At 36.5% G+C, this 12,008-nt stretch overlaps 1 protein-coding gene across 9 annotated transcripts in view; it reads right to left on the bottom strand.

Annotated features, from left to right (window-relative positions):
- PAM (peptidylglycine alpha-amidating monooxygenase) overlaps nt 1–12,008 on the bottom strand; it is a 281,560-nt gene that overhangs the window by 86,673 nt on the left and 182,879 nt on the right. For all 9 annotated transcript variants that reach the window (XM_036849091.1, XM_036849095.1, XM_036849092.1 and 6 more), the window contains 2 exons: nt 4,293–4,378; nt 2,696–2,779 (listed from right to left, as the gene is read on the bottom strand). In XM_036849091.1, the coding sequence (XP_036704986.1) occupies nt 2,696–2,779; nt 4,293–4,378 (170 nt within the window). The remainder of the gene's footprint in view (nt 1–2,695; nt 2,780–4,292; nt 4,379–12,008) is intronic.

The following is a 12,008-nucleotide window of genomic DNA, read 5'->3' as shown; positions in this document are numbered from 1 at the left end:
AAGTATAAGTCACTTCTTATGGTTAATCAGGCACATAGAGATTTACTTTAACTCTTTTTTGTCAGGAGGGTATGAGTGGGAATGCAGCGCACAAACTGGCAGGTACTGGCAGGTACTTAACATAGTGCTTATATTTGTGGAATTTAAAAACATGAAGAGAATGTTATAACATTGTAAAGGAAAAAAAAAATCACATGATCCTGTCTCTCATGCTTATTGACTGTTTCCATTTATTCCTTGATCCTTATAATCCTTGGCAACATACAAGCATACCTATGGTTTTATGTAGTCTGTATAAAATTTTATGATTTGCTATTTTTGTTGTTATACCATTTATTTAATTAGTCCCCTATTAAGGGACGTTTGTTAACTTTCCAGGTTTTCATATTACTAGTTAATGGTATATAAATAACTGTGGGTAGGTAGCTCATTAGAAAACAAACAAACCAAGAAATCCAACAAAACCCTTCCTTTAGTTTAGGATGAAAGCCTAGAGAAAGATTTTAATGTTTTATATAAAATGTATATAATATGATAAAGTTGCTTTCTAAAACACTGCACTAATTCACAAAGCTCCCCAAACTGTAGCATATTCATCTAAAGCCTGGCAGTCCTGGGTTTTATAATTCTCTCTCCACTCACACCCAATTAAGTAAACGCAAAATGCTCTCTCGTTGTTTTAGTGAGATCTGATATTTTCCCGTGTGTTTACTTACTATTCTAAGCCATGTATAGTTTAAGGCACAAGATAGTATCTAATGCTACTGAAAGAATTATACGGGTGAAATTTTTTTGTTTATATTTTTATTACATTATCATAAGATCTATGAATTATAGGTCCTACCTCACATGCACCTTCCTTTAGAAAAATGGTTCTCAAAAAAGTAAAAAATGAAAAACTAGTATGAAAGTTTCTAATCAGTCTCTTATAGTAAATAATAACTATATATTTATATATTAAATATCAATACTTCTTAATTAGCCCATATTAGACATAAATTATAAAATAGAACTAATTCCTCATTGGTAAGAAGTTAATTTAAATTAAATTATTACATTAATATGTTTTAAAAACTAGCATATTATGTATCATCCATTTCCCCTGGGGTATCAGTACGGTATCTGTTAGGAGGTACTGCAAAGCTCAGAGGAATTAGGTTGAAAAGTCAAGTCTAGGATTCTATAGAAGGATGGAGAGTAGGGGTGGGGGCCACGTATGTGTGGACACTACCAGCTACTTTAGTTGTGGTAATTGGGGAAAGCCTTCCTCGCTTCTTTGAAAAAATAATAGTCTTGTCAATGCTTTGGAAGTCAGCAGTCTTAGAATTGCCTGTTCCCCTGACACCAACATGGTAAATTTTTAGAGCAGATAATTTGTGTCTTTGTTTCTCAAACATGAACATTATTTATTCCTCTGTTTTCAACAAAACCTTGGCTCAGCACTACTATGAACAACTTAAGATTTTAGGTCCTGTTCCAAAAATGGAAAGCTATTTATATATAACTCAAAGCATATTTTTTATAAAAAACAGGTTTTACTTGGAAGTTAGGTTCATGAGCTGGTCCACAGGAGCTTGTTTAATCGATAATATATCTGATTGTAGTACTAATTATAATTTTTCATTATATAAATTTATTCTTTTTTAAAAAAATTTTATTGGAGTATAGTTGACATAAATTTATTCTTTCCAACATCCTTTTCCAGAGGAAGACTGCATTTATTGTCCCAGTCCTGAAGGCTGAGAACCTATGGAAACTTTCAGCATGGGGTGCTCTCAGCAAGGGCCCCAGAGGATATTTCATAGGCAGAGATGGATATGTACTTCTAAACTTAGCTGCTGGATAGAAAGCTAATGCATCTAGAGAGCAAAATGTATTAGGTCAGTTAGTAGAAAAATAGTGTTAGAGAACTCAAGAAAACCTGTAGAAGTCAGCAAGACAAAGCAGAAAGGCTGACAAGCCAAGAAGAAGACTGCTTAATATTTACACTCCTGTGAACACCAAAGTGTGAACCTGGAATGCAGTTGGAGTTTGACTAAATGCAGCAGAAGGAATAATAAGCACAGTTTTGGCTGCCTTGGGAACAGGGTCCCTTCCTCGTGTTAATGATTCTATGATAAGAAAAGGAGCACTTAAACAAAGTGCATGGTAATACGGGTAGACCAGCAAGTGTCTAGGGCAGTGTTCAGCAGCCTCTATGGAGTGGGTGGGGTCCGCGCATCGGTGCAATGGGCAACAGATGAAGTGGCAAGTGTGGATTACAGATAAGCCACTGACATGAACCTGAGCATTTGAGAACTTCCCTGGTGTTACAAAACATGCTGACTCTCCAGTGGCTTCCTTCTAGTAATATAAATAAATTACTAGTCCCTATTCTTTCTGACAATGCTGCTAAGAAGGAATCTTTTAATAGGAGACGGTGGATAAGATAACACATTGGAAAGGAAGAGAACCCTGAAGTCAGCGTAAGAGAAAGCACAGTAGGATGCATAAGAGAATATGTGCATAAGAGATTATAACTTTCAAAATAAAAGTCATTTCTTCAATAGTCTCAAATTCCAGGAGACAAAAGCAGCTGTTTACTAGTGGGCAGAGGGTGTAGTCAATTCTTCATTTTATTATATAGAAAATAGTATATGTATTTTAAACAATATAGTATTGAAGTTGAGCTTAGTTCCAACATTTCAAAACTCACCTCTAAAAGCACTAATATCCCCATAGTGTACTTGTAGTACAAAGTATTTGCTTCCAGTCTCTCCTCCAACTCTGAATCCAACACCTGAAGATATTCAAAAGAAGATAAATTAATATTTTAGAAATGGAAGCTAAATAGAGCTAATCAAAGGTTGCTGATCTATGAAATCCAAAGGGAAAGAAAACAGCACATAATATATGAAATTATGTTACATGAAAATGGAAATAAACTAGGCATTCAATGAAAATCTCTAATATAACCTATCATTCCTTCTCTAAGCTCTGATAGAATTCTATTCGTAGTCTCACTTCAGAACCAAGAGTGATCACTTACACTTTAAGAGACAATTCACTCATTTTTTCAAGAAACAGAACAAAACAAAACAAAACAAAATTCTGTCCCTGTTGATTACATAACAGACATACATAAACCCATTCTTTCATTTTGTTTTGTATATACTCATATTCATTTTTATTTTCTGATTGAATATAGAAAATAGACTTCTTAGGACCATCTCAGGAAATTGTTTTTCTTCCCATACGAAAATAGGTAACTGCAAAAATATCACTGAAGAAACCAATTACCTACTAGATTACAATGTCAGTAAAGTTTTGGAATCTGAAGGGTGCCTAAGAGTCTTACTGTTAGTAGAGTTTGCTCGTAAGCTAAAAAAAAATCTACAGATAAAATATTTATAGATGGAGAAAAAAATTTTTTTAAATTTTCTCTACCAATGGATCTTAAAAACATCAACAAATCTATGACAAACCTCCCTATTAGTTTCCAAACTTGTTTGATAGTGGCTGCCTGGTAAACTCTAGGGAGGATTCTGACACTCATTTGAAGTAAAGCAAAACAGAAATCAAACTACTGGGTGAAAGAGAGGCTCAAGGATGTATTGCACAATGCATGGAATATAGTCAATATTTTGTAATAACTATAAATAGAAAGCAACCTTTAACACTGCATAAAAAGATTAAAAATATAAAAAAATTTAAAAATTAGTGCAGGCATGAGTTAGGGAGGCATCACAAGATGCCATCTCTCCATCCCTAAACCACGGCAGTCCTATTCTGTTTCAGAACTATACATTCACTTTGATACTAAGAAAGATCCAGGTAATAAAGGAGAGTCCGGTAATTCACTCACACACTGGAAGCTATGAACAGTTTAGAGGTGAATTCAGAAAGCCAGCTGAGGTTTGGCATCACATTAAATACTAGGTTCCAGGACTATTAAAAATCTGTTTGCTGAAATGGCAATTTAGTTAATTCCTAGCTCTCTTGGCTTGTGAAATGCTCCTGCTGTCAAGAACCAATGTGCCTCAGGCCAAAGGTGGCTTGAGGTATACTCGTTATTTTCTAATTCTATCTAAACTGTTGTGTGAGCCAATTACTTATCAAACAGAGGCAGAGAAAGAATAACAACCTAAATGAAACCTTTTCAATACAAAGCAGGCAATAAGGGTACTTTTTAGTGTGAAATTACAACATAGAACATGGTCAACAGCTGTTGGAAAGAACATATAATAAAAAGTACTTTGGAATAAAAAACTAAGCAGTTCAATATAAGGCTATCCAAGAGGCCTCAGGTATACCTTTGGGGAGTCTGGTTGGGGGAGCATTTCTTGCCCAGGCATATAGAATATTGGCTTTATCTGTACAGGTTCCTTCATCACAAAACCTGAAGAAAAAAAAGTAGCTATAAGTGAAGATTCAATTAGTAAAATGCACAAATCTCTTTCCACGGGAGGAGTGGGGAGGGAGAGGTATTTGAAAACAAGGTAAAGAAAAGTACATCAATATACCATCATTATAGTCATATCAGCTTTAAGACTGTAAGGAACACTGGAGCGAAGAACAATTTTATATGTGAAAAAATCACCTATAAAGGGAGATTTGTTTGTTAGTTGCCTGATGTGAAACAATCCTGTGAGGTAGATAATACAGTTTAATTCAATATGTCCATCCTTGGAATGTACTCTATGTAATCAGGTAGAAAAGTAAGCATTACACAAAGGGTGTGTAAACCAAAGCCAATGCACTGGAAATTTGGAAGTGGACTAAAGAAACATACGCATTTCCCATTTGGGGATCGGTGGCATTTATAGTGCCTACCCTTAGTAGGGTGAACAATACAAGTACATCCCACTCACAGGGTTCTTGTGGCTGTTTTAAAGTTCATGAATACTGGTTATGCCATTTATAAATTGTTTCAAGTCACTTAATCTTACAGAGCCTCAGTTTTCTCTCTTGTAAAACAGGGATAGTTACACTTACTTCACAGAGTTGTTCTATAAAGTAAATGATATAGAAATGAAAGCACTTCATGAACCTCAAAGCACTATACCAGGGTTCTGCATTATTTAACAAAACATTCACTTTATCTAAAGACTCACTGTTGAGAGGCAGTGTTATATGGTCAAAGGGGCACAGGCAGAAAGACATATCTGGAGTTGAATCCCACAACCTCCCCTTAATAGCTGTGTATCTTGGACATGTACATCAGCCCTCAAAGGCCCAGTTTGTGTGTGGAAACCTCTCTGATGGGGAGTGGTGGTGGTAATACGTGTAAGGCACCCAGCACAGTAACTAGCACGTTGGTATCTATATGGTAGATCCAATCTCACAAATGGTAAGCTGTCTGACTCCAAACCACACCTTTTTTCCCCATTACACTACATCTCTTAGTTGGTTCTGTCATATAATTTGACTTGTTCAAAACACTGTTGGGTGACATTTTCATGTTGCTTTTATATATTTGTGTTTTGAGAAAGTGGCACCAAGCAAGGTCAGGGTCAGGAGTTTAGGCAGATCTGAAAGGTCTGAGGACCGTCAAGGACAAGGACAAAAACAGCTTCTTGGCCGGGAGCTTGGCTCACACAGGAGAAAAAGTGCATTGCCCATGGCCTGGAAGGGAAGTGAAGGCAGACCGTGGCAGCTTCCTAAACACGTTAGAAACTGAGCCTAGAAACCTGGAGAACACCCAGGCCAGGTCAGAGGCAGGGACTCCTAACATGATTCCTGCTTACAGCCAGAAATGGTGGGAGAGGATAGGCAGTAAGTGCAGACAACGGTTATGCATCTGAATAAAGGGCCAGGAACCAGGAGGTCCCTCTAAGGTTATATTTAGCAATGCTCTAGCTCTCTAAATCAGGCTGTAGAAAGAAAACTGGGGTAATGTGCAATGTAAAGCACATCAACCAGTGGTTTCTTACTGTTCACTGTCAAAAACGATATACTTATCATGCAGGATCATTAGCATGTGAGACGCATGCATTGGAACAAATGTCTGTGACATCCTTGTGCCAAGTGTGCTAAAAGGCTTGGGGTATTGGACAGTACCCAAAAGCAGAACTTCCCTCCTTGGCCTCGTGCTATAATAGTTTAAGAAACGAGATTGTCAGATGCGATGAACTTGGTATCTCACTGCTGTGAGTTACTAAAATTTAAAGATCTTGATGGCAATTTTCATAGCTTTCCACAAAGATCATAAATATACAAGTGCTTAACAGCAATGTGATGACAGTCTTAGGTTAAACAAGATAATTGCTTCCTCTGATATGGAAGTCAATTCAGTGTATGACTAGAAAGAACCAGAATGAAACATAACAGAGAAAACTGGTTTAGTAAAATTTTCTAAGCTACATATTTGATTATGTCATTTGCTGGCACAAATTCTTTCAAATGCTTCCCAAAAATAACACCAAAATAAAATGTAAACATTGTAGTATAACACATGAGGCTTTTATGATCTGGGCCCCTGTTATATCCCCAGAAAAAAAAAACCCTTTTCAGTCACGCCAAGTTGCTGCCAGTTTCTAACCTCTCTCTTCTCCACTGTTCTCTTTCTGGAAAACCCCTCTCCAACTCTCTGCCTGACAACTTGTTCTCACCTTCTCATTCAAGATTCACTTCAAGTCTTCCTCCTCAGGGAAGCTTTCTCTGATGCCCGTCCCACCTAACTTGCATTCTTTAACCATAGCACGCATCCTAAGTATCAGCTTGCTTATCTCCTCTCCAACCAGACTGTGTAGACTTTGAGGTTTGGGTCATATCTTTCACCCTGTACTCCCAGCACCTGCAGCCCTGCCTGGCATTTAGTAAATATTTAAGAAATGTTTGGGGAAGTTAACTTCTAAATACATTTTTAACTTTTTATATACAAACACTTAAATAATTGTATTGGCCTAAGTTTTATTGTACTGTCAAGTATAACATTTAAAAAAATTTTAGTTAAAAGTTTTAACTAAAATATTAAATGACAATAAATTTGAATTATCATTTGCCTGGAATTCTGTACAAATCAGCTCATACTCACTCTCACAAGACATTGCAAGTAGGTTATACTTTACAGTTGAATAAGCTCAGAGACTTCAAGTAACTTTCAAAAGGTCACACAGCCAAGCCATGATTCAAAGCTCTGGCTGTCACATTCCCTTATATCTCTATTCATGAGACCGACTTTTAGGCGGAGACTTCATGGTATTATATGAAGATCAGCTTTGATGATTACTATCATACCTGAACTGAGTTGCAATTCGAGTATGCAATTCTAAAATCAAGTTTTAGATAAAATAAGTTCTTATTTGCGAAGAGACAATGTTTCATGCTCTCATCAGGTCTGGTAAAAGAAGAGCTCCAAAAGCAAACTTTGATTTGATTTTAAAATCCAGTTTTATAATTTAAAAAAAAATTGTATAAAACTCAAGGCTGAGTAAACGATGACTCACTGGAGGGCCCTGGGATATTGAGACTCATTCTAAAACTTAATGAGTGAGAGGACTAAGTGAAGAGGAAAAACAAGAGGCCAAGAGAAATGAGTCCTACAGTGGATAACATAAAGGAGTGGCAAAGAACATTTGGATAAACTCTCCGCATCTTTTCATTTTCAAATTTCCATTTCCCACTTTAAATGGAAACAGTATCACATTTTCTCCACATAAAATGACCAACAGAATAAAGATAGTATTGCATATGTTGGCTTTCCAAACAGTGTCCTGTAAAAATAGTGAGAATCTTTACTATTCTAATTGAGAAGAAGAGTATTAAGGCTAGGAAGCAAAGTAACCCTTGATCAACGGCTGTTGTAATTTCAGGCCTCATCGACCAGGTTTCTTATTCTTATAATTCTAGCAGCTTCCCCTAAAGGCTCGTCTAGATTAAGCCAATTAATTGTGAAAAGATTCACATAGCTCCCTAGTGGTTTCTTAGTATTCATAGCAAAAATGATGAGAATTAACATTTGAAAATAAAACTACTCTGGATTCTTGGACCTTTGCTATAGAACCTTTTCACCTCTAATCCATGGGGAAACCATTCAGATGGCATGAATATTTCCAGACTATGCCAAGCTCTGAAAAGTGCTAGCCTGTCATTTTGAATTATCCAAATAGAGCATGATTGACTGTTAAAGTACTCCTCTGGTTCTATCTGTGAAAGGTTAGTTAAAACCCAAGGTTACTCAGAGAAAATCAGAACTGATAAGTCATTTCTTCTTTGGTCTGAAAAAACTTGTTTTAATAAAATTGTCATGCCCTAAAGTTAAGTCTGTACAGTCTTAAATTCCAATTTTAATGCATTAAGCATCTAACAGAATCACAGGAAAATTAATCCAAAGTCAGAAAGTTTCTTTAAGAAACACACATAAAAATCAATGGCATATGTGGAATGTCCTTACTTTTCAAAATGACATCCAGCGTGAGTCAGGTATTCAAATTTCATTAACTGCTCTATAAACCCATAGAACACATTTCCCAATTCAGACAAATCCTATGTGAATTTCAATGCAATGTGTATGCATTAACATAGTAATTAGAAGGATACTTAATCGGAAAGCTAAATAGGAGAGGTGATTAAAAGGCACCAGCCGGAAAAATAGCACCACAATATTGCGGCATCATTCTCACTCCCCACCCTACCCCTCTCCACCAACAGATTAGAGAGGCTCTAAAGTCTACAACAGCAGATGGTATATCTGTTTTGTTCACACCAAATTCTCAATGCCTAAGAATGCCCTTGGTACGTAGTGGATGGTTAATAAATACCTTATTAATAAACGAATAAAGAGAATAGTTTACCATTTATTAAGTACCTCTACGTGCCAGGCACTGCACCAACCGTATTACTGACATCCCCTCACTTACTCTTTGTGATGGTCCAATCAGGCGAGATTAGTAGTCCCATTTATAGATGAGGAAACAGACCAATACAGATTAAATAATTTGACCAATGTTTATTACAACTATCAAGTAGTAGAACTGAGATTTGAACCCAAGATGCTCTGATTTCAAAGTTCTGGCTCTACATTAAATGTTATAGCACTGTGCTATAACACTGCCATCCTATTTAACATAAATACTCGTCTTGTGAGAAAATAATAATGTTCAAAATTATGTAATGCTGGTTTCTGTTTAAACTCTCAAAATGGTTACAACCATGCCATTCTATTTTATTAAAGTTGACACTAGTCCACTAAGAATTGGTCAGTTGCTAAGGAACTCCTATCAACACCTCTATTACAGGCACCTAAAACTTAGAATGGAAACTTAGAAGGAATATGATCATTGGCGACCAGAAGTTAGAGCAAGATGCCAACTATATTTGAATGAAGATTCTTTATACCATTCAGATATGCAATATAATAATATGAATCTATTACAATATTAAAGGAGAAAAAGGAAATGGATGCAATTAACTTTAGCCTAGCAGTAATTCATGTCTAAACTTTGCTGCTACACTCAAAGACACATTTCATAGTGCTTAGAACAAGGGATATCACAGATTTTGGAGACTGTGTTACTTTTATTTATACTGACAAGGATGTTATGTACGTTAAACTTTAGAAGTTTCATTACGGCAGAAGAAACAGAGGGGACTGCAGAAGACATGCTGTGACTCTTGCTGTATAGTGTACGGGTGACAGGTAGCTAGGATGTGGAGAGGGTGCATAAAGGCAGTGTATGCAAATACCATTCTCAACCAAAGAATCATTATCATCATAAGGGAGGCAACAAAGCTGTAGACTTTTCTGGAAAGTAACATCACCCTAAAAAAAAAAAAAAGTCATTTAAATGAGTAACCAAGCAGGGTGTCTCACATACAGGCCTCTCTCTCTCTTTATATATATATATATATTTATATTTATATATATTTATATGTTTTAGCTACTTGTCTCTTTCCCCTCATCAGCATCTGTAACCCTGTGAAGACAGTGGCATTTAAAAAGACACAGCAGGTGGTTAATAAATAGAAGCAGTTGAAAGGGATCTTAGCTAAAGCTTCATAGGATGGTAAAGCACTACTGCTTTAGCTTGAGAATGATTCCAAGTTAGAACAGCTGGAAACAGCCTCATTTAACCAGCTGGGATTCTTCTTTTCAAAAAGATTCAACAACCTGTAGAAGCCCCCTTAGATTTGTAAACAGTAGCTGGTCATAAGCATCATTAGAAATAGTTTCCAAATCAAATATTAATTAATAAGACTGAAAACAATAATTTTAGCTCTGCATAGATTTCGTCAAAGTACAAGACGTAATACAGAAGAAGCCCATTCAATTTAATCACCCAGTATTGTAAACACACAATCTTGGGGCTTGCAGTCATAAGTTGCCTTAAGCCCTAAGCCTTGTGCTCAGCAGAATAGAAAGTGTATAAGACTATACAACCTCACATCACAGAGGAAGTGCTCCAGAATTACTCCAAATGCCAAAACAATGTGTATAAACAAAACTATGATTTTCAAAGCTTGAAACTCTGAGTAGCTAACCACTCATTATTTTAAAAAAATGTTTGTTACAGTAAGAATAAAGAAAGGTATTCATTGAATAGATAAATGGATATTTCAATTTCCAAGGTCTCCTAAAACTTACCATATTTTCATGGAGAGCAGGAATAAATTTTTTAATATCTAAATTACCTAGTTTTCAGCACCTCATTTCCCTACTGACTCCAAAAAGCCACAAAGAGCATCTGCTCAGTTATGGCTCATATTCAGCCAACAAATCTGGGGGAACTTAGAACTGCTACACCTTGACTTAAGTCTGCAAGCACAAATGGAGTCCAACAAATCGTGCTATTGCTATGCTTGCTCCAATCCTGGTGCTATTACTTTCCCTTGGTGCCTAGATGCAGTAATTGTCTCCTCCTTTAAAAGCCTGGGAAAGAAGGGATGAGGCTTAATCTGACAGGTACTGCTGCCTTCCTGACATGGGCCAGCAGAGCTGCTGCTTTTCCATCAGCTGGTCCTTATTCGCATCCTCGAGAGGTCTGTTAATTTGGAATTGAGCACCAGGCCCACTCTAACTAGAAAGGGACCACCCCACAGTATATTAAAAGGTTCACATCAATGTATGCAATTTAAATGCACATGCATATAATTAACTAGACACATTACCAGTGTGAGCTGCTAATTTGGAACGAGACACAAAAGACTGGATGGAATATGTGGAAGAAAAAAAAAAACTTTAAAATTAAAATGACTAAATAATGAAAACTGCTTCACGCTGTGTCTACTATCTTCATGTGAACTTAATATAACTGTAAGTATATTTTAATGAACAGTAGAAAGAGGCAATTACAAAGAGCAAAGGAGGGCAGCACCACAGTGAAGCATCATCAGAATAGCTCTTTGCCGTCATAGTAAAAGTGCTGCCTGAAGACAGGGGATGAATTATAACTTCATAATTTCAGGGGAAAAAAATGTTTATTACAGACACACACCTATTTGCCAACTTGCTGGCAATGAAAACAGAAAACTAAAGTGAAAACGGGGAAATCCTAGCTAACAAACAGAAAAGAGAGGAAATCTGAGCTTGACACTTTGGTTGTCAACAACAAAAAATTAATCAATAGTGAATCTAAGAAAGAAATGGAAAATTTTATTCGAGCCAAACTGAGGTTTATAAGCTGGGAGACAGTCTCTCAGAGAGCTCTGAGAACTGTTTGGAAAAGGTCGGTATATATGTGATTTTGGTGCAGGGAGTATGTGCAATCAAGCACACATCTCAGTAGAAGGTTGCTGTTAGTCACAAGGAACAGACATCTTAGTTAATGGTTTTAATGCTTTTCTAACTATGGGAAGATGCAAGAAACTGAGTTCATAAAATTTTCTCCTGAAAATGTCTATCTGAGAGCCAGTTTTGCCAGTTTTCCCAGAGCACAAAGTGCTTCATCGTGACCTTCACCCTGAATTCCTTTCAGGGTGTACTGTAGGTCAGCAACTGCAGTGGCTAATGGCTTGACTCTTGTAGAACTGGATGGTGGGCAACATTTTCTATCTTACAATTCCTTCTCTTTCAGTCTTAATTTCGACCA

The sequence above is a fragment of the Balaenoptera musculus genome, chromosome 3, assembly GCF_009873245.2.
Source record: "Balaenoptera musculus isolate JJ_BM4_2016_0621 chromosome 3, mBalMus1.pri.v3, whole genome shotgun sequence".
Lineage (NCBI taxonomy): Eukaryota > Metazoa > Chordata > Mammalia > Artiodactyla > Balaenopteridae > Balaenoptera > Balaenoptera musculus.
The sequence above is the reverse complement of the archived record's forward strand: the minus strand, read 5'-3'. Positions and strand labels throughout refer to the sequence as shown.